The sequence below is a fragment of the Panthera leo genome, chromosome A2 (assembly GCF_018350215.1).
Source record: "Panthera leo isolate Ple1 chromosome A2, P.leo_Ple1_pat1.1, whole genome shotgun sequence".
Lineage (NCBI taxonomy): Eukaryota > Metazoa > Chordata > Mammalia > Carnivora > Felidae > Panthera > Panthera leo.
The window spans coordinates 25,193,274-25,217,649 of record NC_056680.1 but is presented as its reverse complement, the minus strand read 5'-3'; the positions used below and the strand labels follow the sequence as shown (position 1 = coordinate 25,217,649).

The 24,376-nt window shown below is 40.0% G+C and overlaps 1 protein-coding gene across 9 annotated transcripts in view; it reads left to right on the top strand.

Annotated features, from left to right (window-relative positions):
* Positions 1-24,376, top strand: part of DNAH12 (dynein axonemal heavy chain 12) — a 208,735-nt gene that overhangs the window by 177,894 nt on the left and 6,465 nt on the right. For 7 of the 9 annotated variants that reach the window (XM_042929731.1, XM_042929730.1, XM_042929732.1 and 4 more), the window contains 8 exons: positions 7,121-7,271; positions 7,483-7,736; positions 8,870-9,010; positions 11,748-11,885; positions 15,357-15,590; positions 15,875-16,063; positions 18,823-18,926; positions 20,528-20,732. In XM_042929731.1, the coding sequence (XP_042785665.1) occupies positions 7,121-7,271; positions 7,483-7,736; positions 8,870-9,010; positions 11,748-11,885; positions 15,357-15,590; positions 15,875-16,063; positions 18,823-18,926; positions 20,528-20,732 (1,416 nt within the window). Of the gene's footprint in view, positions 1-5,589; positions 5,697-7,120; positions 7,272-7,482; positions 7,737-8,869; positions 9,052-11,747; positions 11,886-15,356; positions 15,591-15,874; positions 16,064-18,822; positions 18,927-20,527; positions 20,733-24,376 lie in introns of those variants that run through there. The other 2 variants (XM_042929734.1, XM_042929738.1) reach the window with 2 other exon arrangements.

Below are 24,376 nucleotides of genomic sequence, written 5' to 3'. Positions count from 1 at the left end.
GGGACAGATGGTAGCTACACTTGTGGTGAACTTAGCATAATGTATAAACTTATCAAATCTAAGTTTCACACCTGAAACAAAGGTAACATTGTGTGTCAACTATGCTCAAATTTTAAAAACAGAAGTTGTTCTAGGTTTAAAGTAATTGTTATTTGGTTCTTTAGCCCTCATTCTAGATGCTCAGAGGGGTTCATTGAGCTCCTTGGATATATGGGTTTATAGTTTTTCTCAACTTGGGAAAAATTTTGGCCATTATTTCTTCAAATATTTTTTGCCACCCCAATCTTATGTTTCCAATTAGATGTGCATTAGACTGCTTGGTATTATACTATAGGTGACTGCTCTGTTAATTATTTCTATTTATTTATTTGTTTGTTTGTTTGTTTATAAAGTTCATTTATTTTGGGGCGCCTGGGTGGCTCAGTCGGTTGGGTGTCTGACTTTGGCCTAGGTCATGATATCGCTGGTCCTGAGTTCTAGCCCCACATCAGGCTCTGTGCTGACAGCTCAGAGCCTGGAGCCTGTTTCAGATTCTATGTCTCTCAAAAATGAATAAACATTAAAGAATTAAAAAAAAATTGTTAGCACAAGTGTCGAATAGCCTTTTCTCGACAGATAGTTTAGCTCAACAGATAATTTAGCTCCACTACTAAATTGTGACCCTTCTGGGGACTTTACTGAATATCCCAGTGATCACCAAGAGCTCTCCACTATGGCGGTTGGGAACCTGAATGATTCCCGGCCTTGCATGAACTCTGGTAGCTCTGTATATCCCCAGTTCATAGCTTCCCAGCCACTCTTTGCTTGGCCTATGCTTCCACACCACAGCATTCAGCAGAGATGCAAGGGTACTGTTAGGCAGATTCGGGGTAGTTCCCTTCTACTCTGAACTCTGTAACTTCCAGTAGCCTCCCTCCTTAAACCAGAGTTTAAGAGTTTCCTGTCTTCCCAACTCTGCAACACTGTGTTGCTCTGCTTTTTAATGGCTTTTCCTGTTCCACAGGCTGAAATGTACCTCCCAGAAGAAAGCCTAAGCAAACTCACCTTGTATGTTTCCTCTTTGGCAGAGATCAAAGTCCTCTACCACCTGTTGTCTGAATTGCTCAGTGTCTGAAAATGGTTTTGTTTTTGTTTTTTTTTTAAATTTTGCCCATTTTTATTGTTTATGTGGGAGGGTAAATCTGGTCCCTGTTAGCAGAAAGGACCATATTGGCTGGAAGTAAAAGATGTTAGAAAATCTTACACATGTCATAATTTTATTAGTTTAAACATGCACAAAAATCTTTTTTTCTTCTAACAAGTTTTTACTTAAATTCCAGTTAGTTAACATACAGTATAATATTAGTTTTCAGGTGTAGGATTTAGTGATTCATCACTTACATACAATAGTCAGTGCTCATCACAAGAAGTGCCCTCTTTAATATTCATTACCCATTTAGCCCACTCCCCTGTTCACCACCCCCTCCGGCAACTCTCCATTCTCTATAGTTAAGAGTCTATTTTATGGTTTGCCTCTATTTCCCCAACTATTTTCATCTGTTTTGTTTCTTAAATTCTACATATGAGTGAAATCATATGGGTTTTGTCTTTCTCTGTCTGACTTATTTTGCTTAGCATAATACTCTCTAGCTCCATCCATGTCATTGCAAATGGAAAGATTTCATTCATTTTAATGGTTGAGTAATATTCCAGTGTGTGTGTGTGTGTGTGTGTGTGTGTGTGTGTGTGTGTGTGTATGTGTATATGTGTATACCCAAACTTCTTTATCCATCCATCAGTCAATGGACATTTGGGCTCTTTCCAAAATTTGGCTATTGTTGATAGTGCTGCTGTTAAACATGGAAGTGGGGTGTATGTATCTCTTTGAATTACTACTTTTGTATCCTTTACTGAGTAGTGCAATTGCTGGATGGTAGGTAGTCCTGTTTTTAACTTTTTGAGGAACCTCCATACTGTTTTACAAAACTCAACACCCAGAAAACAAATAATCCAGGTAAAAAATGGGCAGAAGAGATGAACAGACCTTTTTCCAAAGAAGACATACAGATGGCTAATGGACACAAAAATCTTTCTATTGGTGAATTAAACAGGCTAGTTCTGATTTTCACACATTCAAGAAAGGCAATTATGGTGTTACAAAAGAAAAACTTTTATTTTTTTTAAGTTTATTTATTTTGAGAGACAGAGAAAGCATGAGTGGGGGAGGAGCAGAGAGAGAGAGAGAGAGGGAAAGAGAGAGATTCCCAAGCAGGCTCTGCACTGTCAGCACAGAGCCTGACGTGGGGCTTGAACCCACGAACCATGAGATCATGACCTGAGCCAAAGTCAGATGATTAACCAAATGAGCCACCCAGGTACCCCTCAAAAGAAAAACTTTTAAGCAGAAAACCAAAAACTATGTTTATACATGTAGTTTGAACTTTGAGAAAGTCACCTCACCCTTCTGAGCTCCATGTATAAAATGAGATACTGAAAGAATTGCACTGATCCCTTCTTTCTTTTCTTTCCTTTTTTCCTTTTCTTTTTTTTTTTTTTACATTTATGTTTTTAGTAAAGCTTCACAAGGAGCATTATCTAATGCTTCACTTAGGCTCTGAGTAGATTCAAACAGAAGTTTACATAATTACTTGACTCCTGAGTATTTCTTCTTATTTTAACTTCAAAGACCTTTGTACATTGTTAAAACTTACCTCATTATTTCCTACCCAATAGTTGTATGTATATATATGTTCCTTTCATTGGACAATAGTCTCTTTAAGGCCAAAACAATGATATATTCATTATTTTATCGCCTATAGCTTCCCTTGTTCACTAGAAACTTAGGAATGATTAGCTCTGCATCTGAGAAACTCTTGCCTAATTTGCACTCCACAGAATGGCTCCCTGATGGCCAATGGAGATATTGTTTCAATGCCAAGTATGGGGTAATTGCCTAGTCTGCCATGCTTGGGAACCTGTGCTTAAACATTACAGCACTTACCACGCTGGAATATACAATAATTATCGGTTTGTCAGTGTCTCCCACTACACTCTGAGCTTCTGGAAGTCAGGACCCATGTCTTATTTTGCTCAATATCTCCAGGACTTAAAACAGTGCCTAGAAGATAATAGGATATCTCAGTAAATGTCACTGAATTGAGTTGAACTGAATCAAATTAAACTAAGTTCAGTTAAAGCCTCTGTTTGTCAGGATTCTCCAGAGAAAGAGAACCAATAGGATAGGTGAGACAGAAACAGAGATTGACAGGAATTGGCTCACATGATTGTGGAGGCTGGTAAGTCCAGAATCTGCAGGCTGGAGACCGGAAGAATCAATATTGCAGCTCTAGTCCAAAGGCAGTGTGCTGGCACAATTCCCTCTTCCTCAGTGGAGGACAGTCTTTTTTCTCTTTAGCCTTTCAACTGATTGAGTGAGGCCCACTCACATTACGGAGAGTAATTTACTTAACTCAAAGTCCACGGATTTAAAAATTAATCTCAGGGGGCCTGGGTGGCTCAGTCAGTTAAGCCTCTGACTCTTGATTTTGGCTCAGGCCACAATCTCGTGGTTTATGAGTTCAACTTCTGTGCTGGGATCCACACTGTTGGTGTGGAGTCTGCTTGAGATTCTCTCTCTCTCTGCTCCTCCCATACGCTGTCTCTCTCTTTCTCTCTCTCTCAAAATAAATAAATAAACTTAAAAAATTAATCTCATCTTAAAAATATCTTCACGGCAACAGCCAGACTAGTTTTTGACCAAGTATCTGGGTACTATGCCCTAACAAAGCTGACACCTAAAATTAACTACCACGAAGCTTATCTCCAGGTCTGTTCAAGTTTCCATAATTTCTTCCCTAGAGTATCTTACATAAAGGATCAAAATCTTATAGAAAAGTCATAACTTTTTTTTATATTAAATTACTGGAACAAGGTACTTTTTCTACAGAAAATTATCATGCTTCATTGCAGCTACATCATCTCAGGGAACATTGGCCCTGGTCTGTGCATAGATTAATGAGGGGCAAGGTCTCTGTGTACTCAGTATCTCCCTTCCCTTAAGATGTACAACTGAAGATTTGTGCTAGATAGAAATTATACATAGTGTTAATAGTAAAAGGATAAAAAAGATTTCCTCATTGCCCAGGTGAAGTTATTAAAGAAAGGAAGAAAAATCTATTACATCATTACAAGGTCCTTTTTGAAAACCCTTCAGTGGCCTTTCAATAACCTATAGAATAATGACAGAAGTACAGCTTGATAGTCTTGTTACCTTGTCTAATAATACCTCTTTTCTGCCATTCCATTCTTATCTTCTTGAAACTTCCACTGTTTCTAGGGCGCCTGGGTGGCTCAGTTGGTTAAGCATCTGACTATTGATTTCCGCTCAGGTTGTGATCTTACAGTTGGTGAGATGGAGCCCCGTGTTGGGCTCTGTGCTGACAGCATGGAGCGTGCTTGGGATTCTCTCTCTCCCTTTCTCTTTGCCTCTTCCCTGTGCACACATGCTCTTTCTCTTAAGATAAATAAACATTTGAAGAAAAAAAGAGAAACTTCCACTGTTTAAACCCACAGAATTGCTCACAACTTCTCAAAATTTCTCATATAGAAGATCCATCCTTTTTCCCCATCTATGCTAGGACTGCAGAAGTCTGTGATGATCTCTCCTCCCTCCACCAAATTCCTACAGTGTTACTTTAGAAAGTTGTTCGGCATTTAGAAGATGATATCTAATACCTCTCTACTTATTTTCTGCTGCTACTGTTGATGAATATCACTCTTTTATTTTATTTTATTTTATTTTATTTATTTTTTTTTTAACGTTTATTTATTTTTGAGACACAGAGAGACAGAGCATGAACAGGGGAGGGGCAGAGAGAGAGGGAGACACAGAATCTGAAACAGGCTCCAGGCTCTGAGCTGTCAGCACAGAGCCCCACGCGGGGCTCAAACTCACGGACCGTGAGATCATGACCTGAGCCGAAGTCGGACGCCCAACCAACCGAGCCACCCAGGCACCCCTCACTCTTTTATTTTAAATTAATTCTTGTGGCTCAAAACTGAAACAGTGTTTGAATCACAAAAATACGTGAATACAGTGAAAGATAGACCTCCAATCTGCACCTCCCAGTCAGTTGGCATCCTTTCTCTCAGGCAGTTAATGTTATCTGCTTCTTGTTCCCCTTTATGCACATATAAATATGCATACACACAAATTCTTTGTCCATTTATTTTTAACACAAATAGTCATATCCACTGTTTTTGCGTGTTGCTTTTTCCTCTCTCAGTTTATAAAGAGCTTTCTCATTCTTTTTTATAATTACATGCTATTTCATTGTAAGTGTACACCATAAATTCTTTAACCAGTTCCTATTGATGGACCTTTACAATTATAAAAATGCTGCAATAAATAACCTTATTCAAAAGTCATTTCTCCCATGTGCAACTCTCTCTCAGAATAAAGTCCTGGGAATAAAATTGCTGAGTCCGTGGATTTGCCCACTTGTAATTTTATAGACATTCCCAAATTGCCCGTCATGAAAGTTAGGCCAGATTACTCTTCCACAGCAGTGTATGAGAATATCAGTTTAACCCATAATTTTTCCCGCACAGAATGCTGGCAAACTTTTGTATCTTTGCTAATCTGTGCAAGGGAGTTGAGGAATCTGGGGACCGATCTGGGAAAAGACATGGACGTAAGGTGGCAGTAGCATACAAGAGCTATGCTGGACGATGCTGGAACAGGTTTGCATGCTGAGAGGTGGAAGCCCCTCATAGCAGGAGTCTCTCCAGATGCTGGGATTTGGGGGGTGGGGGTCCCACAACTCCAAAGAGGAAGACGGCAAAGAAACTCCCTTGGGGGAAGGGAGAAGAGGCTTGTATGGGGTCTTGGTAGCATTTATCAACATATGGTTTGGAGTCCCTGGATAAGAGCTCTGAAGGGCTACAGTGGCTGGGGGGTCTTTATATCTTAGGATTTACCATAGCTAGCAGATGTTGGGTGCAAATAGGCTGTAAATGGCTAAAAATCTGCTTATTTGGGTTATGTTTACAATAATTGAATATCTAAAAATTTTAGTTTGGTGTCAGTGGGCTTTTGAACTAATAGGTTTCAGCCTGCTATGAAGAAGGAAACAATCTAAGGGTCAATACACAGAGACTATCTTTGTCCCTTAACATAACCATCTGAAAGGCAAAAAATGGCATTTAAGTATAGTTATAATTTGTATTTTTTTATTATGAGTGTTACGGTATAGACTAGGCCACTGTAGCAAAGAGACCTAAAATACAGTAGCTTAAATAAAATAGAAGTTAATCTTTCTGTCTCTCTTAAGTAAGCCCAGAGCAAATGCCTGAGGACTGGCAGGGCAGGTCTGTTTTTGAGATCATCCAGACATTCAAGTTCTTTCTTTCATGCTAGTAAAGTCCCCTAGAATGTGGTCCTCATCATCGAGATTGAAGCTGGCTCATAAATACCACATCTGTTGAAAAGCAAAAGAGAGCATTTTTTTTTTTAATGCTTATTTATTTTGAGAGAGCACAAGAGCAGGGGAGGGGCAGGGAGTGAGTGGGAGAGGTTATCTTAAGCAGGCACCACAGCCAGCACAGAGCCCAACATGGGGCTCGAACTTGCAAAACTGAGATCATGACCTGAGCTGAAATCAAGAGTCAGCTGCTTAACCGACTGAGCCACCTAGGCGCCCCCAAAAGAGGGGGGCCTTTTTATAAAACTGCTCTTTATAAAAAAGATATGTTCTGGAAGCTCCATATATAACTTCTACTTGTATCCCTCTGGCCAAAACTTAGTCACACAGCCACATCTAGGTACAAGAAAAGTTGGGAAAACTTGAGGTTGTATCACCAAAAGGAGAGAAATGGGAACATTTTGCAGTTTCTGCTGTACAGAATGATTTCAATTAACTGTTCATCTTCTCTGCCCATTTTTCTTTGGGATTGTTAGTCTTGTCCTATCAGTTGATAGATATCTTTTATGTATTAGAAAAATTTGCATTTCATGATATGTTTCATGCTTTTCCTGACCATTAGACTCAAATTGTACTCTTTGTTGATTTCCAGTAATAATCAAAATTGTTATGTGAAATGAAAATTAACCTAAAGATCATATCTTTTGTCCCTTTAACAGATAACTCCAGCTATAACAAATTATGTAACTGATAAACTGGGGAAAAAGTTTGTGGAGCCTCCACCATTTGATTTGACAAAGAGTTATTTGGACTCAAACTGTACCATTCCTTTAATTTTTGTGCTCTCTCCAGGAGCAGATCCCATGGCCAGTAAGTCTACCTCCTGCAAACTTTTAGGAACTTATAAATGATCCATTTTGCTCAATGTCCATTTCTTACATGATCATAGATCAGTTAGTAAATCTGGTATATGTAAGGAAAAGCAACTGGAATCTTCCAGTTATGTGCCTGCACACTGAAACATAAGGTATATTTCATGATTTTACAGTAAGCAGTGGAACTATGTTTTGTGCTCTCTTAGGCCTGCTGAAATTTGCAAATGATAAAGCGATGTCTGGAAATAAATTTCATGCTATTTCACTGGGACAAGGACAAGGACCAGTTGCAACAAAAATGATTAAAGCAGCGGTAGAAGAAGGAACTTGGGTGTGCCTACAGAATTGTCACCTCGCTGTCTCCTGGATGCCTGTATTGGAAAAAATATGTGAAGATTTTACTCCTGAAGTCTGTAATCCATCCTTTAGGCTTTGGCTCACAAGTTATCCTTCTCCAAAAGTACGTTTATTTCATGTGGAGTTTAGTATGTATATTTAGTCATCTCTTACATTGTGTAAGCTTTTTTTTTTTAATGTTTATTTTTTGAGAGACAGAGTGGGAGTAGGGGAGAAAGAGAGGGAGACACAGAATCTGAAGCAGGCTCCAGGCTCTGAGCTGTCAGCACAGAGTCCAACATGGGGCTCAAACCCATGAACTGTGAGATCATGATCCAAGCCAAAGTCTGATGATTAACCAACTGAGCCATCCAGACACCCATGTAACTTTTTTTTTTTTAAACACACAGTATGCTCTGTACAAGTTGCCAAGTTTATTTATTTATTTACTTTAGAGAGAAAGCATGTGCAAGTGGGACACAAGTGGGGGAGGGGTAGAGAGAGAGAGAGAGAGAAAGAGAGAATCTTAAACAGGCTCCACACCCAGTGGAGCCCAACACAGGACTCAATCCCATGACCCTAGGATCATGACCTGAACTGAAATCAAGAGTTGGCCACTTAATTGACTGAGCCACCCAGGCACCCCTACGTTGTATATCTTTTTTTATTTTCTATTTTTTTAATGTTTATTTATTTTTGACAGAGAGACAGAGCATGAGTGGGGGAGGGGCAGGGTAAGTGGGAAACACAGAATCTGAAGCAGACTCCAGGCTCTGAGCTGTCAGCACAGAGCCCAGCGTGGGGCTTGAACTCATAGACAGCGAGATCATGACCTGAGCTGAAGTTGGTTGCTCAACCGACTGAGTCACCCAGGCACCCAACGTTGTGTATCTTAATCAAGCCTTAAATGCTTAACCTTAAGAGGTCTTAAAAAATATTTCTAGAGTGGGACGCCTGGGTGGCACAGGTGGTTAAGCATCTGACTCTTGATTACAGCTCTGGTCATGATCTCATGGTTCGTGAGATGGAGCCCTGCATCAGGCTCTGTGCTGACAGCACAGAGCCTGCTTGGGACTCTGTCTCTCCCTCTGCCTGCCCTTCCCTCCCCCACCTCTTTCTCTCTCAAAATAAATAAATAAACTTAAAAATATATATTTCTGGAGTCCTCTTTCATACGCACTTTTAACCAACTAGTGTTTGAATTTTGGGGATTCAAGCTGCTTATCTTGTGTAATGCTCTGTTTATTCTGTCTTTAGTTCCCAGTAACCATCCTACAGAATGGAGTAAAAATGACTAATGAGCCTCCCACAGGTCTTCGGCTAAATCTCCTCCAATCATATCTCACTGATCCCGTTTCTGATTCTCAGTTTTTCAGTGGATGCCAGGGAAAGGAACTGGTAATGTTCAGCTTCTGGAGCTTTTCAAATGTGTTTTTAAAGTGAGAAAATATGGTAATATAAATCTTTAATAATGTTAAGCTTTGGCATTTTCTGAGAAGACTGATATTGTACCTATCTTGTTCATCATTTTCTTCCCAGCAGTTTGTGCTCTGCTTCCCACAGAGTAGACATTTAAATAAATGCTTGTTGACTGAATGAACATATCTTAGTTAGTACACCAAAATCCAATAATGAGTTTAAGACCCAAGAGTAGCAATCTATTTTCATATCATTTATTCTTTCTTTCCACAAAATGTGTGTTAGGTGCTTTCCCAGGTACTAGATATAAAGCAGTGAGAATAGAATAAAACACCTCCCCACAAATCTGCCATCATGGAACTTAAATTCTAGTGATACTGTTTTGACATATTAATAATGCTTTTCAGTGTGCTCATGTAATTTGCACATGGTATTGGGGACTTAGGAGTCCTAGTAAATAAATATCAACCTTTTTTTTTCATTCTTAACCACTAAGAAACAGGAAAAAGTATAAACATAAGGGAACCATTTTTTTTAAGTTTATTTTGAGAGTGAGAGAGAAAGCATGTACATGCACGTTAGTGGGGGAGAGGCAGAGAGAGAGGGAGAGAGAGAGAATCCCAAGTGGGGCCCAGTCCTACCAACCGTGAGATCTTGACCTGAGCCGAAATCAAGAGTTGGACACTTAACCGACTGAGCCACCAGGCACCTCAAGGGAACCAAATTTTAACCTTAGTTACTGATATAGACTAGGTTGGAAGATGTAGTAGACACCTGTGAACAAATGGGGCATCACTGAATAGAATTAAACAGACTTATCCACCCTCAGTGAGAACAGAGGAACATTTTCTTCCCCAAAGGAAGCTCACTTCTAAGACGAAGAGGGAAAAGCTGAGCAAAGCATATCTGGTTAACTTTTCCCAAATTTATCAACCAGATAGGTCCCTTCTCTTGCAGTGATTAATGCAAGGATGGGGAAAATCCAGAACTGTTACACTGAGGTCTCTGCACATGGAAGGAAACGTCAATACTAAGGGAAATTGATTCCCTGCCCTCACCCCAACATGCAATTTATCACACTGGCCTATTTGAGCTAGAAAAATAATAGAATTGAAAATAAAGAATTGAATTCTTTGTAAGCCAGCTAGTTTCTCTCTGCTTCACACCTTCTGCATGCCCCTAGTTCTGAGCAATAAATTTATTTGAAAGTCTGGGAGAAAAGGAGGATATTTGGTGTTTTAGCTAGGAAAAGAGCTTAATAAAATGGAAACGGTGGTATGATGTCTGATCCCCATCTAGGGTTTGAGCTCCTGCAAGAAATCCCAAGATTTCTCTCATACCACAGGACCGTTTCTGGCCCATAAGCACAGACCAAAAATGTGGAGGGATTATGACTTCCTTAAGAAAAACTCCATTGTGTGAAAATATGTGGGAAATACACACAAATTAGGTTATTGCTCTCATTGCCAAAAGGTTTCCCCTATTAAATGTTTCACCACAGGGGCACCTGGGTGGCTCAGTCAGTTAAGCGTCTATCTTCAGTTCAGGTCATGATCTCACGGTCTGTGAGTTTGAGGCCCCACATTGGCCTGTACTGACAATACTGACTGAGCTGTACTGACAGCTCAGAGCCTGGAGCCTACTTTGGATTCTATGTCTCCCTCTCTCTCTGCCTCTCCCCTGTTTGCATTCTCTCTCTCTCTCTCTCTCTCTCTCAAAAATAAATAAACATTAAAAAAAACCTTTCACCACAGTTTTCTTTCAGTATTATTTAAAATATGCTTTAATTTATGTACATTTCAGGAATATAGTTATTCAGTAATGCCATGGTGTACTTGTATTTTTTTTAAAAAAATTTTAATGTTTATTATTTTGAGAGAGAGAGAGAGCATAAGCAGGGTAGGGGCGGAGAGAGGGAGACACAGAATCCAAAGCAGTCTTCCAGGCTCTGAGGGGTCAGCACACAGCCCAATGTCAGGCTCAAACCCACTGACCACAGATCACGAGATCTTGACCTGAGCAGAAGTCTGATGCTTATACAACTAAGCTACCCAGGTGCCCCTGTGCTTGTACTTTAATATTATAAAAATAATTTCTACTACTGCATCATATGAAGGTAGTTGGAAGGATTTTTACTGCATTTGGAGCTATGTTTGAAATGATCTAACTTAAACCATCAAGGTAGCATACTTGAAATTTACTTGGGGCGGTGGGGGAGGGGGTCTTCATAGAGGTGGATGGCCATCCTCCAGAGCACCAACACATATGAAGACGCCAGGAGAGCATAAACAAGGGTTTCAAAAGTGACCTCCACATGGAAAGTCATAGAATCAGGAACTATGTATTCGGGTTTATTCCTATCATAATGACTATGTTCGCTCACTTGTAGTGAGCATATGCCAGTGAGGCTACAGGATAACATTGAGCTACTGAAGTTGTAAATATCTATGAACAATACCAAAGTATTAGTAGCTACTACTTTGGCAAATGGTAGAACTTTTGCATTTTAATCAAGTTTAATATTGCAGTTTGTCTAGCTTTGGAGGTTTTGAGTCATAAGATTAATAGTTTTTATAGTATGCATTGTTTTTAAATAGAAGCTTACAGAAATATATGATCATAGACTCATATAATGAAAAATACTGTTGATTCCCCTCATTTTACTAATGGAAATCTGATCAAAATTTTCTCTTGTTGCATAATTTTTATACTAAAGGCATGGGAGAAGTTGCTGTTTGGAGTTTGTTTTTTTCATGCCCTTGTGCAAGAGAGAAAGAAATTTGGTCCTCTTGGTTGGAATATTCCATATGGATTTAATGAATCTGATTTACGCATCAGTATTCAACAACTACAGGTAAAATTAGAAAGGAATTAACATTGCTGGAGGATCACTGTGTGTCAGGCCCTAGGCAATTCCCTTTGCTTAGATAAACTTACTCCTCCCAACATCACTAGTAGGTGGGAGATAGTAGTAAAAATTATAACTATGGTTTATGAAGCACTATCTCTATGGATTTCTGCCGCTGCAAGTAACAGAAAACCTGATTCGAACTGGCTTAAGACATAATGGAACTTATCATCTCACATAATAAAGAGGTACAGAGGAAGGACAGGCTCTGGAGTTGGTTGATTCAGCAAGTGTTGCCATCAAGGACCTTGGTTCTTTCTGTCTTTCTGCAGTGCCTTCCTTAAGTGTTGGCTTTCTATAGGTCCTTATTATTCTCTACTCTCTTCCTCTGTTCAGTCAAAGCTACAATTTAGCTCTAAGTAGAAAAGGAATTTATGAAAAGAATATTTGGGTAGATCATAGAATCACCAAGATGGCTGGCCACCCCAGGCATCCAGACTCATATCCAGATTCACACCATGTCTTGGTAATAGCAGCTCCTCAACCCTGGTTGAATATTAGACACCACTGCTCAGAGAGCTGCTGCACAGACTCTGGTCTACTCCAGGCCCTCTGATGTCATCAAAAAAAGATTCTTTGCTGTTCCTGCTTTTTCGACCTCTAAACCCCAGTTCAACGTCTAACTTGCAGGCCTAACCTTTAACTCTGAAAGAGGCTGGAATGGGTGCCTGGGTGGCTCAGTTGGTTAAGCATCTGACTTCGGTTCAGGTCATGATCTTGCGGTCTGTGAGTTCAAGCCCTGCATCAGGCTCTGTGCTGACCACTCAGAGCCTGGAGCCTGCATCAGATTCTGTCTCTCCCTCTCTCTCTGTCCCTCCCCTGCTCACACTCTCAAAAACAAATAAACATTTAAAAAATAAATAAAAGAGGCTGGAAAAGTGAGTGGCAGGGTTTTCCAGTTTCTGTAGACTCACAATGTGATCTATTCTGATAGTCAGCAGCCCCTGGCCCCCTCCCAGCAAAAAAAAAAAAAAAAAAAAAAAACCTGCTGTAAATTCCTACTGACTCAGACTTAGAACTAGGCACATTACTTATATTAATTTTCTTCCTCACAGCACCCCTGTAAGGTTGGTATTATCCCTATTTTTGAGAAAACCAAAGCTAAGAAATGAGTTTGCCCATTGAGGTAGGATTTGAACTCCAGTCTCTCCAACCCCAATACTTTCCCCATTATTTCTGTCATATTTTACTAAATATAGTAATCCAGATGGACAACCAGAGTATTAATATATTTCTGCTTCTTTGCTGTGACAAGAGCCTTTGTGACATGGAGCCTCGTAAAGGGAAACCGGAAGTGTTGATAAAACCCACTTGATGCTATTAGGTTTTACTTAGGTGGGGTTTTGTAAGGGTATGAATGTTTAATCATATTTATAGCATAACAAATAATTTTTATAGAAATTGCTGATATTTTATCAACTCTTCCTTTTTTTAAATAAATGTTTATTCATTTTTGAGAGAGAAAGCGAGCATGAGTTGGAGAGGGGCAGAGAGAGAGGGGGACAAAGGATCTGAAGCAGGTTCTGCACTAACAGCAGTGAGCCCGATGTGGGGCTCAAACTCATGAACCATGAGAACATGACCTGAGATGAAATCAGATGCTCAACCAACTGAGCCACCCAGGTGCCCCTCTTTTTTCTTTTACACAAGGCAGAAACCTTAACTAGAACAAACGTATCAATTTGAAAATCCCTGAACAACTGATGAAATTAGTGCTTATAGAATCACGATTACATGATAAAATGACATTGATTCTAAATACTGGGTTTGTTTGTTTTTTAAAAATAATTTAGTAGATAGAGCGCAAGCTTGGAGAATGTCTTGCTAAAACCATTCTACTGCAGAAAACCAGTCAACTGAGAATTCTCCACCTTCTGGCCAGGCCCCTGCCTGCAGCCTCTGGTGTCATCAACCTTTCTGGTCCCAACACTGGAGCTGGAAGGCATAGATTAAATCTATCTTTTATATCTTCAAGAACAGGGTACTTGAGAGGGGGCAGTCTTTAAACCATCTTTACCTAGTCATACCAGCAAAATACTGCTTGCTTCCAAAAAGGTTAATCAATGAAACTGATGGCTAAGTTGATAGACAACCATGGAATGAGTTGTTCTCTACATCTTGCATTTGCCATGATTTAACATGAATTTCTCTTGTGGTTTCTTCCTTTAGTTTTGGGGAAGGAGGGAAACCCAGTTAAACACACCTTTCTTTCCCCCAAAGAGAAGAAAGGGAGAAACTCTCCTCTTTCACAAATAACTTCTTCACCACGCCCCCCCCCCCCAATAGTACTTTCCCTCTGTCTGTCTCCTATTCATATCTCTTGATACTTCTCTTCCTCCTGAAAACATGGAAGTCTCCAAAAAAGATTGATATCTTCTTTTAAGTTGGCTCTGGATAATTTAGAGATATTTTTTCTTATCTGTGTACCATTTCTGCTATAATTCCTGCACTATTAGGTAATTTTCAGGGGCAAGAAAAAGCTCCCATCCAGTAACTTATACCATCCCAATACATATACTACCAAAGTTCCTGTGTGTGGGAAAATGTAAAGGAGAAATAAATTCAGGCCTTCATATCACTTCACATTTCCCAGACTCAGTTTCCTACTTTACAGGGTTATTGGGAGATGAACAAGACAATATAAAAGCTATGCAAATAGTAGTTTTTATTACTTTTTAAAGTTTTATTTATTTAAGTAATCTCTATACCCAACTGGGGCTCAAACTCACAACCCCGAGATCAAGAGTCAGATGCTTTTCTGACTGAGACAGCCAGGTGTTCCAGTTTTTATTACTATTGTAAATGGTGTCATGTTGTGTGAAACAGGCTTTGGCACTAAAGTTTGGAATTTCTTTGTTTTTATCACATTGCAAACAGTGTCCAAAACCAGGCACCTGGTTCTCGGCCTTGGTGCTTTTGTCATTTGGGGTCAGATAGCTCCTTACTGTGGGCAGCTGTCCTGTGCACTTTTTAGCAGCGTCTCAAGTTTCTGCCCACTAGATGGCAGTAACACCTCCAACCACAGATGTAAAATGTCCCCAGATATTGCCAAATGTCCCCTTGGGGACAAAATTGCCCCCAATTAACAACCAATACCCTAAAACAAGGGCAAATTACCCAAATCCATATGAAAAAGACTTGGTAATTTTCATGTCATCTTTTTTTGTTAAACAGTTTTCTTATCACAGAAGCAATACATGTTTATTTCCCACCCTGCCCCCCCCCCCCAAATTGGAAGATGCAGATAAGCAAAGTAATTTAAAATAAACACGAACAATCCCAGCCATCCAAAGGTAACTCATGGTGATAATTCTTTCAACTCCACCTCTATGCATCTTGACATTTAATTTCATCTTAAAATGGAAATGACGTGAAAGACTTTAAGGTTTTTCTCACTTCATTTTTTCTTTGTTTCAGTTATTTATAAATGAGTACAACACAATTCCATTTGAAGCCATCTCCTACCTGACTGGGGAATGTAACTATGGAGGAAGAGTGACAGATGATTGGGACAGACGTCTCCTCTTAACCATGCTGGCTGACTTTTATAATCCACAAATAATTGAAAACCCTCATTACAAGTTTTCTCCCAGTGGAAACTATTTTGCACCTCCCAAAGGCTCCTACGATGAGTACATTGAATTCATTAAGGTAACTGATGTCACTGAAAATGGGGTTAGACCTAAGTGTGATTTTTCTAAAAGCAAATAATGAAATGTTCCCCTGTAATATAGAGGGCTAGCCAAGTAGTATGGTTTTCAATCAACTTTCAGTATCTTTTGTTTCTAGAAATTACTGAAAATTGGGAGAGTTTGATGTCTTGTGGATTAATGTGTAGTTGATTTTTAACCCTTTTGGGGCTGCATGTGTTTACCTTTTCAATTAATGTATCTGGTGAAAATGTGATGCTTCTTTCTTCATCTGTTTTCTGGTAGAAACTTCCATTTACTCAACACCCTGAGATATTTGGATTACATGAAAATGTTGATATCTCCAAAGATCTGCATCAAACCAAAGTCCTCTTTGAGTCCTTGCTTCTCACCCAGGGAGGCTCCAAACAGACCAGATCCTCAGGAAGTACTGACCAGATTCTATTAGAAATTACTGAAGATATTCTCAACAAGGTGATGTTTAGTTTAGAATCTGATGCTTATAATGTAAATTAAAGTGGTCCTGAAATGGCAATCTGAGCACTCCGGTTGAACAGCATTAGGATCTTGAGTGGGATACTTTGCCTTTGTGAGGATTAGTTCCCAAATCTGTAAAGTGGTGATTATAGTACCAACTGTATAAGGTTCTTGTGAACATTTAAAAGATCATGAATTTGGGGTGCCTGGGGGGCTCACTCAGTTGAGCATCCGACTCTCGATTTTGGCTAAGGTGATGATCCCAGGGTTGTGGGATCGAGCCCCATGTGGAGCATGGAGCCTGCTTAGGATTCTCTCTGTCTCTCCCTCTGCTCCTCCCCTGCTCATGTGTGCACATACGCTCTCTAAAACAAAAACAAAACATGAATTTAAAATGATTTGCATGATGGCACATAGTAAGTTCTTAGCAACTGTAGTTGTGAGCGAATGAACATATGACTTATTATTGTTTCCAAAGATAATGAATAGACCTACTTTTTAAAAACTGGAGGAAATGGTCTGAATTTGCTGGTTCAAGGAGTGAACAGTTTTTAATCTGTATCTTAGGGAGTGAGGGGGCACAGGGAGGTAAGATCAGCACTAAATTAGCAATTACACCTTTTTTTTCCTTCATAATATAGCTCGAAGTACTTAGCCTACTAGGTAGAGTGGGATGATACTCTTTCCTGTCACCTTTTTTCTGTGTCTTAAATTCCATAAGGAACTATAAAGGGAACTTTAGAAGGATTATGATCGCATGTGCAGATCTTCACGATTCCCCTCTGGGGTAAATACTATAATTGTCCCCATATTTCAGTGTCAAGTGTTCTGACAGAGCAGAGCCTGACCCATAGTCCATCTGTCTTGAAGACCCATGGACAGCACACACCCCCCCCCCTTAAGGAGAGCCTCCTCGCAGGACACGTTGCTGCAGCCACTGGAGAAAGAGGGGAGCTGCCCTGCTGTAACCCTTGGGTGAAAGCCAGCCAGCCTCCTCCCACTCTGTCCCCTGGACTGCTGCTTCTGCTCTTTGCCTCTCTCCCCCGTGGTCCCTTACTGGTTCTGCAGTTTATCTCAGGGGATGGGGAGTGGTGGTTCTGGCCCTTGCAGAATGGTGGCTCTCACAAGGTCCCTAACAGGAAGTTACCTAACAGTGGCATTTTGGACTTATTTGGCATCAAGGGTCCTTGAATGACAGCAGCTAGTGTGACTTACATTATTGTAAGTCTTTTGCACCGCTCAGGGACCATCATCTACAGACACTCTGGGCAGCTCAGTTCTTTGTTCAGAACTTCCCTGATTGGGAAACTTCTTTGCCTTTTAGGAGTGTGACTTCCAGTGTCTTAAGACTTGGTTATCAGTCCCAAAGTCCCCTTCACTTCTCAAGCATCTCTGAGGTGCCTCATAGAAATCAGACACTTGATAGTCTTCTCTCTCTATAACCTGGAACCCCGCTACAGTCACACATTAATTATTTGAAAGTGGGGTAAGCTAAGCTATTTGGAGCCACTTAATAACTGATTGAAAATAACCCTAAAACATAACCCTAAAACAGTTATGAAATGGAAAATCTGTTCTATCAGTGGAAAATGAGATTTGGCTTACAAAAGAAATCACATGGCTTTTCAGAAATCTGTATCTTCTGCAAAGTGCCATAGCCTATAGTAAAGAACATGGGCTTTACAGTTAGAGACCTGTGGGTTTAAACAAATCACCTTTTGGCTGTGTGCCCTTGGGCAGTTATTTAACCTCTCTGTACAGTTGACCCTTGAACAACACAGGTTTGAACTGCACAGATACACTTACATATGAATTTATTTTTATAAATACAGCACGGTAATATGTTTCTTCCCTTAAGATGTTCTTAATATTTTCTTTCTAGCTTCCTTTATTGCAAGAATACAGTATAGAATACATATGACATACAAAATATGTGTTGACTGTTTATGTTAGTGGTAAGGCTTCCAGTCAATAGTAGGTTATTAGTAACTAAGTTTTTGGAGGGGCACCTGGGTGGCTCAGTCGGTTGGGTGTCCAACTTCAGCTCAGGTCATGATCTCACAGTCCATGGGTTCAAGTCCCACGTCTGGCTCTGGGCTGACAGCTCAGAGCCTGGAGCATGCTTCGGATTCTGTGTCTCCCTCTCTCTGTGCCCCTTTCCTGCTCATGCTCTGTCTGTGTGTCTCTCTTTCAAAAATAAACAAATATCAAAAAGAATTTTTTTAATTAAAAAAAGTTTTTGGGGGTGCCTGTGTGGCTCAGTCGGTTGAGCGTCCAACTTCAGCTCAGGTCATGATCTCACAGTCTGTGAGTTCGAGCCCCGCATCAGGCTCTGTGCTGACAGCTCAGAGCCTGGAGTCTGCTTTGGATTCTGTGTCTCCCGCTCTCTGCTCCTCTCCCGCTTGCGATCTGTCTGTCTCTGTCTCAAAATTAAAAACATTAAAAAAAAAGTTTTTGGAGAGTTGAATTTATACATGGAGTTTTGACTATATGGGGGGGGGGTGTGGAGTCGGTGCCCTAACCTGCACTGTTCAGGGCTTAACTGTACTTGAATATCCTCATCTGTATAATGGAGATGATAATGGCCACCTGAGAGTGTAAGGTAAAGGTGAAATGAGATAATGTATGGGAAGCAGCTAGCACAATGCTCAGCCCACAGTAACTGCCTCGTGTTAGCTATTAGTGATAGGACAGCTGAACGAAGTGAATTATCCATTCTGAGTGTAATATGTGACCTTCCAAATCCACTCTCTTAGCTACCGAATGATTTCAACATTGAAACAGCACTATTGAAGTATCCTGTGAGCTATGAAGAGAGCATGAATACTGTGTTAGTACAAGAAATGGAAAGATTTAACAAGTAAGGATCTCTACCCTTGTGGGTTCAGAAGACAACCAACCCAAGTTGATAAAAAAAAAAAAAAAAGACACACATTAAAATTTTAAGAAAAAATTATCCAAACCTGCCATTTTCTTAGGATCCACTCCTACTCTTTAAAGTTGTATCATCTTCCGCCACAGAAGCGAGGGTATCCTTTAGAATGCAAAAATGATGATGGAAATGAGATCTATTTTTACTTACATGTGAATTTATTTTTGTGAAATTTATGTGAAAATATTCATTCATCATAATTTTTCATCCATCCTTTACTAGTCTCCTCAGGAACTCAGGACCAAATGAATATTAATTGAGCCTGTATGTAGTTACCTCTTTTGTCATTGTTCCACCATGTGACACATGCACCCTCCCTTTTCTTCCTGAGTCCAACCTAGGTTGATTAGGTACCCCATGATAGCAAACAAATTTTTGCTTTGAATTTTTTAAATGTTTATTTATGTATCTTGAAAGAGGGAGAAAGAGAGAGAAAGGAAGAGTGAGGGAGGGGCAGAGAGAGAGAGGAAAAAAGAATCCCAAGCAGGTTCCACACTGTTAGCACAGAGCCTAACATGGGGCTCAAACTCATGAACCATGAGATCATGACCTGGGCTGAAATCAAGAGTCAGACCCTTAACTGACTAAGCCACCCAGGTGCCGCTTTGAATTTTTTTCACTGAATTTTCTACAGTACAATACGGCTTAAGGGATGGAGAAATTGTTTTGGTCATGAATTTTCTAAGATGTTTTCAAGTTTATTTGGGTTTCAGGATTTGCTGACATTTAAAAACATAGTAAAACACTATGATGCCTTAGTTCAGTATTTTTTATTTAAAGACCATACATGTTTATATGTACTACCATATTATCTCCTGTTGCTTAGGCTTCTAGCTTAAAACCCTTACTTCAGGTATATTTATGGTGTTCTCAGCAGTTTGGGCCTATGTGAGAAGCAAAGTCTTTGCAAGCATATCAGTGAATATATGCTTCATGCTTTAATGCATCATTTCACAAATGTCAGCCTTTGCATTACACGTTTATAACTCTTCCATATTTTCATGCCATCTGGACCATCATTTACCTAATATTTTCCCCCAAATCATCCTCTGCTTAAATTAGCCTGGTCTTAAGCCATAACACCCAGAAAACAACAATTTTGATATGCTGTTTGGTACCATTTTCTGTATTACGTAATGATTAAAATGAAAAAGTTTCATCCAGGCGTGCATGGGTGGCTCAGTCGGTTAAGCATCCAACTCTTGATATCGGCTCAAGTCATGATCTCACAGTTTGTGAGCTCAAACCCTGCATCGGGCTCTGCACTGACAGTGTGGAGCCTGCTTAGGATTCTCTCTCCCCCTCTCTCTGCCTCTCTCATGCTCTCTCTCTCTCTTTCAAAATAAATAAACTTAAAAAAAGGTTCATCCAAGTATCACCTAAAAGTACCTTCCATTACCAAGAGGGAGGTGAGTACATTCGGGGAAACACTCCCATAAAGCCATGAGTGAGATTTCTTTTTCTGGAAAAACAGTATGTTGATATTTACCAGCATTTGTACAATGATAATGTGATTCTTTTCTTTGCAGTTTAATTAGAACTATACGCAATACTCTACGGAACCTTGAAAAAGCTATTAAAGGTTTGGTCGTAATGGATTCTGCACTGGAGGCACTCTCTGGCAGTTTGCTTGTTGGAAAGGTTCCAGAAATATGGGCTGCACGATCATATCCAAGTCTTAAACCCCTAGGAAGTTACATCACAGATTTTCTAGCCCGGTTGAACTTTTTACAGGTAAAGGATTGTGTGTGTGTGTGTGTGTGTGTGTAATTTTAGTTTTTGGTTGACTGGGGAGAGATTAGAAAACACTCTGGTCACTTCGGTGTCTCTGGGTTGAATGGAATGTGGTTAGTGGTTTCATGGTAATCTAACCAAAATTTTAGAATGTTAAAAATTATACATATTTCAAAGTACTCAGTAGAAAATTAAAATTTTACTTTACATAGTCCAAGTAAAATGTGACATATTTTTTTAATGTTCTAAGTTTGGGGCACCTGGGTGGCTCAGTTGGTTGAATGTCTGACTTCAGCTCAGGTCATGATCTCACAGTTCATGAGTTCAAGCCCCGCATTGGGCTCACTGCTGTCAGCACAGAGCCTGCTTGGGATTTTCTCTTTCCCTCTCTCTCTGCCCCTCCCCTACTCATGCTCTCCCTCTCAAAAATAAACAAAACATGGAAAAAAAAAAAGTTTCTAAGTCTGTGGTTCTCTGAGACCACATACTTGGTCTTGTAGTTTTAATACTGGGGGTAAATCTCAAAAAAGAGCCTGAGATATGGATTTACCAATAATTGGCCACTGTCTTAAAATCCATGCTTCTTATCCCTTATCTCATAAAACCAGGGAAACGTTGAATGCTTTTAAGTCTCCACCCTCCATCCCAAAATACACATATAAAGGATGTTCAGGGCACTATTTCTCTTCCTTAGCTCCTTGGCTTGCCCCCATTGTATGGTTAATATTTATGTGGGGTTAATATTTATGTGGGTTAATATTTATGAGAGTTGGGGAGAGCCCCAAAAACACTTTTTGGAAATTCAAATTAGGTATATGACCTTTCCCTGTTAAGTTGCCTTTTTTTTTCTTTTTTTTGGGGGGGAGGGGCAGAGAGAGAGAGAGAGAGAGAGAGAGGGAGGGCGGATCTCAAGCAGGCTCCACACCCAGCACGGAACCAGACTTGGGGCTTGATCTCACAACCGACAGTGAGATCATGACTTGAGCCAAAATCAAGAGTTGGACACTTAACCGACTGAGTCACCCAGGTGTCCCTAGTTGCCTTTTTATTACAGAAGAGCTTTATTTGTTTCACTGTAGAAGCTAATCATAAAATAGCCAGTGCTTGTGAGGATGTGGAGAGAGAAGCTTTCTCATATACCCCTTTTTAATTTTTACCAATTGAATAGATTGATAATATCTTATTACTTCGCTTTATTTTTATTTTTATTTTTTTATTTTTTGGTAACTGGTGAGCTTGTGTTTCTTTTGGTGTGTGTGCTCACCATTTGTATTTTCTCCTATGAATCGCCCCTTCATCTCCTTCCTAGGCCCATTTTTCTTTTAAACTATTTCTTAAAAATTAATTTATAGGAGCTGGTTGTATAGATTTTACATTTAACAAAAGAAACAGTCTACATTGGGGTTGTCAGTGTTCAGGCTCTAGAAGAGTTGCCACATAATGGTTTTCTCATCCATAAAATGTTTAATTTTACCTCATAGGGTAACAGTCCATGGTATGTGGTAAGAATTCAGTAAAAGTGGACTGTTCTTTGGTAAAATCATAAATTGTTGAACTTTATCAAATGCCTTTTCAGCATTTATTGCTAATGATGTGATTTTTTCCCCCTCTTTAGCTTATTATTGCATTGAACTATTCACTAGATTTCCAAGTGGAAAACCATCCTTGCGTTTCTAGAAAAATTCCTCTTGTTCAGTGAATCCTTATTTGTTTGGTCAGTGGATCTTCATTCTTTTAATGCTGTAATCAATTCCATTTGGATATTTTTAGGGTTTTTGATATTTTAGGGTTTTGATTTTTAGGGTTTTGATATTACCTAATCAGCCAGAAAAATTATTTAATTGTATCCCCAACAATAGTGAATAAGAGGGCCTGTTTCTCAGATATATGTTGTTTTTTATCTTTGCTAATTTGATAGGTAAACTGTGTCTACTAGGTGAATCCTGGCCACGTGTACAACATGTCTTCTTCAGAGTTCCTCCTGTGTGGACCTGCCTCTTCCCATCTCTTATCAACAGCATTTGCCTTAGGGGCACCTGGTGGCTCAGTCGGTTAAGCATCCAGTTTTGGCTCAGGTCATGATCTCACGGCTTGTGAGTTCGAGCCCTGTGTTGGGCTCTGTGCTGACAGCTCAGAACCTGGAGGCTTCTATGGATTCTGTGTCTCCCTCTCTCTTTCTGCCCCTCCCCTGCTCACCCTCTGTCTGTCTCTCTCTCTCAAAAATAAATACTAAAAAAAAAAAATAAAGAAAAAAAAGGCATTTGCCTTGTAGTTAATCATATCCTCCCCTTGTCACAGTCTTCCTTTTTTTTTATACTCCAGTTCATTTCCCAAGCTTTTTTTGGAACTGCTTGCACTTTCCATATACTGCTTCTTCCTGAAGGGCATTCAAGAGCCATTACCTTGTTCTTTCAGAGGGGTCCTGGCATGGTGCCAGCAGGGATAGTCTCCAGGACAAATTCCTTTTGTTGTTGATGTGAAGTTCATGTCCAACTCCCTACTTCCTGAAATCTGGATTTTCCCTTGGAATCATTCCATTCGAATGAGTAAGAAAGACCTCACTCTATTATCAGGCACCTTTATCATCCTTCGCCACATGCCTCCCGCTGAATGGATCTGTCCCCATTGTCCTCTTACCCTTAGAGAAGCCATACAGTTTTCCTCTTACCTTTCTTTCTCCTGGACTCTTTTTTTTAAAGGTTTATTTATTTTTGAGAGAGACAGAGCACAAGCAGGGGAGAGGCGGTGGGGGGGGGGGGGGGGAAACAGACAGAGGATCTGAAGCACGCTCTGTGCTGACACCAGAGAACCCAACGCAGAGCTTGAACCCACAAACCATGAGATCAATGACCTGAGCCAAAGTCAGACACTTAACCAACTGAGCCACCCAGGCTCCCCCTCTCCTGGAGTCTTGACTTCATCTCCTAATGCTTCTTAATTAAGCAAATGAGTCATCTGGAGTTTCTGTCTTTTCCTCATTTCTCTATCACCATTTACCCTATTTATCTTCCCTTTCTCCTTCTTGTGCTTTTTATTTTTTTTTTTTCTAAGCGTTTCACACACTGGTTATACTCTCAGTTAAATCCTGGATCTGACACTTAGTGACTGTGTGACTTGGGGCAAGATATTACTCATCTTTCTGCACTCCACTTTCCTTGTCTGTAAAATGGGAGGAATAACTCATGGAGTTATTTTCTGGACTAAATGAGGTGATGCATGTCAAGTGCTTAGCACAATGCCTGGCAAGCACTAAGCATCCAGTAAATGGTAGCTAATTCAGAAACTCTGTACAAGTCACTGACCCAGACACTCATGACATTCTTGGCTAAATGAAGCCCTGGAGTGAGCCAGGGAATTTTCTATACACTTGCCTTCTGGGTTCTTACAGCTTTCTTGCGCACAGTGCTGGATCTGCCTAGCTTGTGTCCTTGTCAAGCCCCGCCTCTTTCTCTACCTCTTCTTGATTTGGTAGCTTGGACTATTGCAACATCTCCAGCAGTGGTTTGTTCTCTTCCTCCCAGGAAGCAAAGCTGGCTTCTTCCCACAGTGCACTGCTCGCTCAGAGACAAAGTTCATTTTATTGATTCATCTGTTCTCTCAACTAATGTGAACTGAGACCCATTTTGTCCAAAACATCTTGTTGT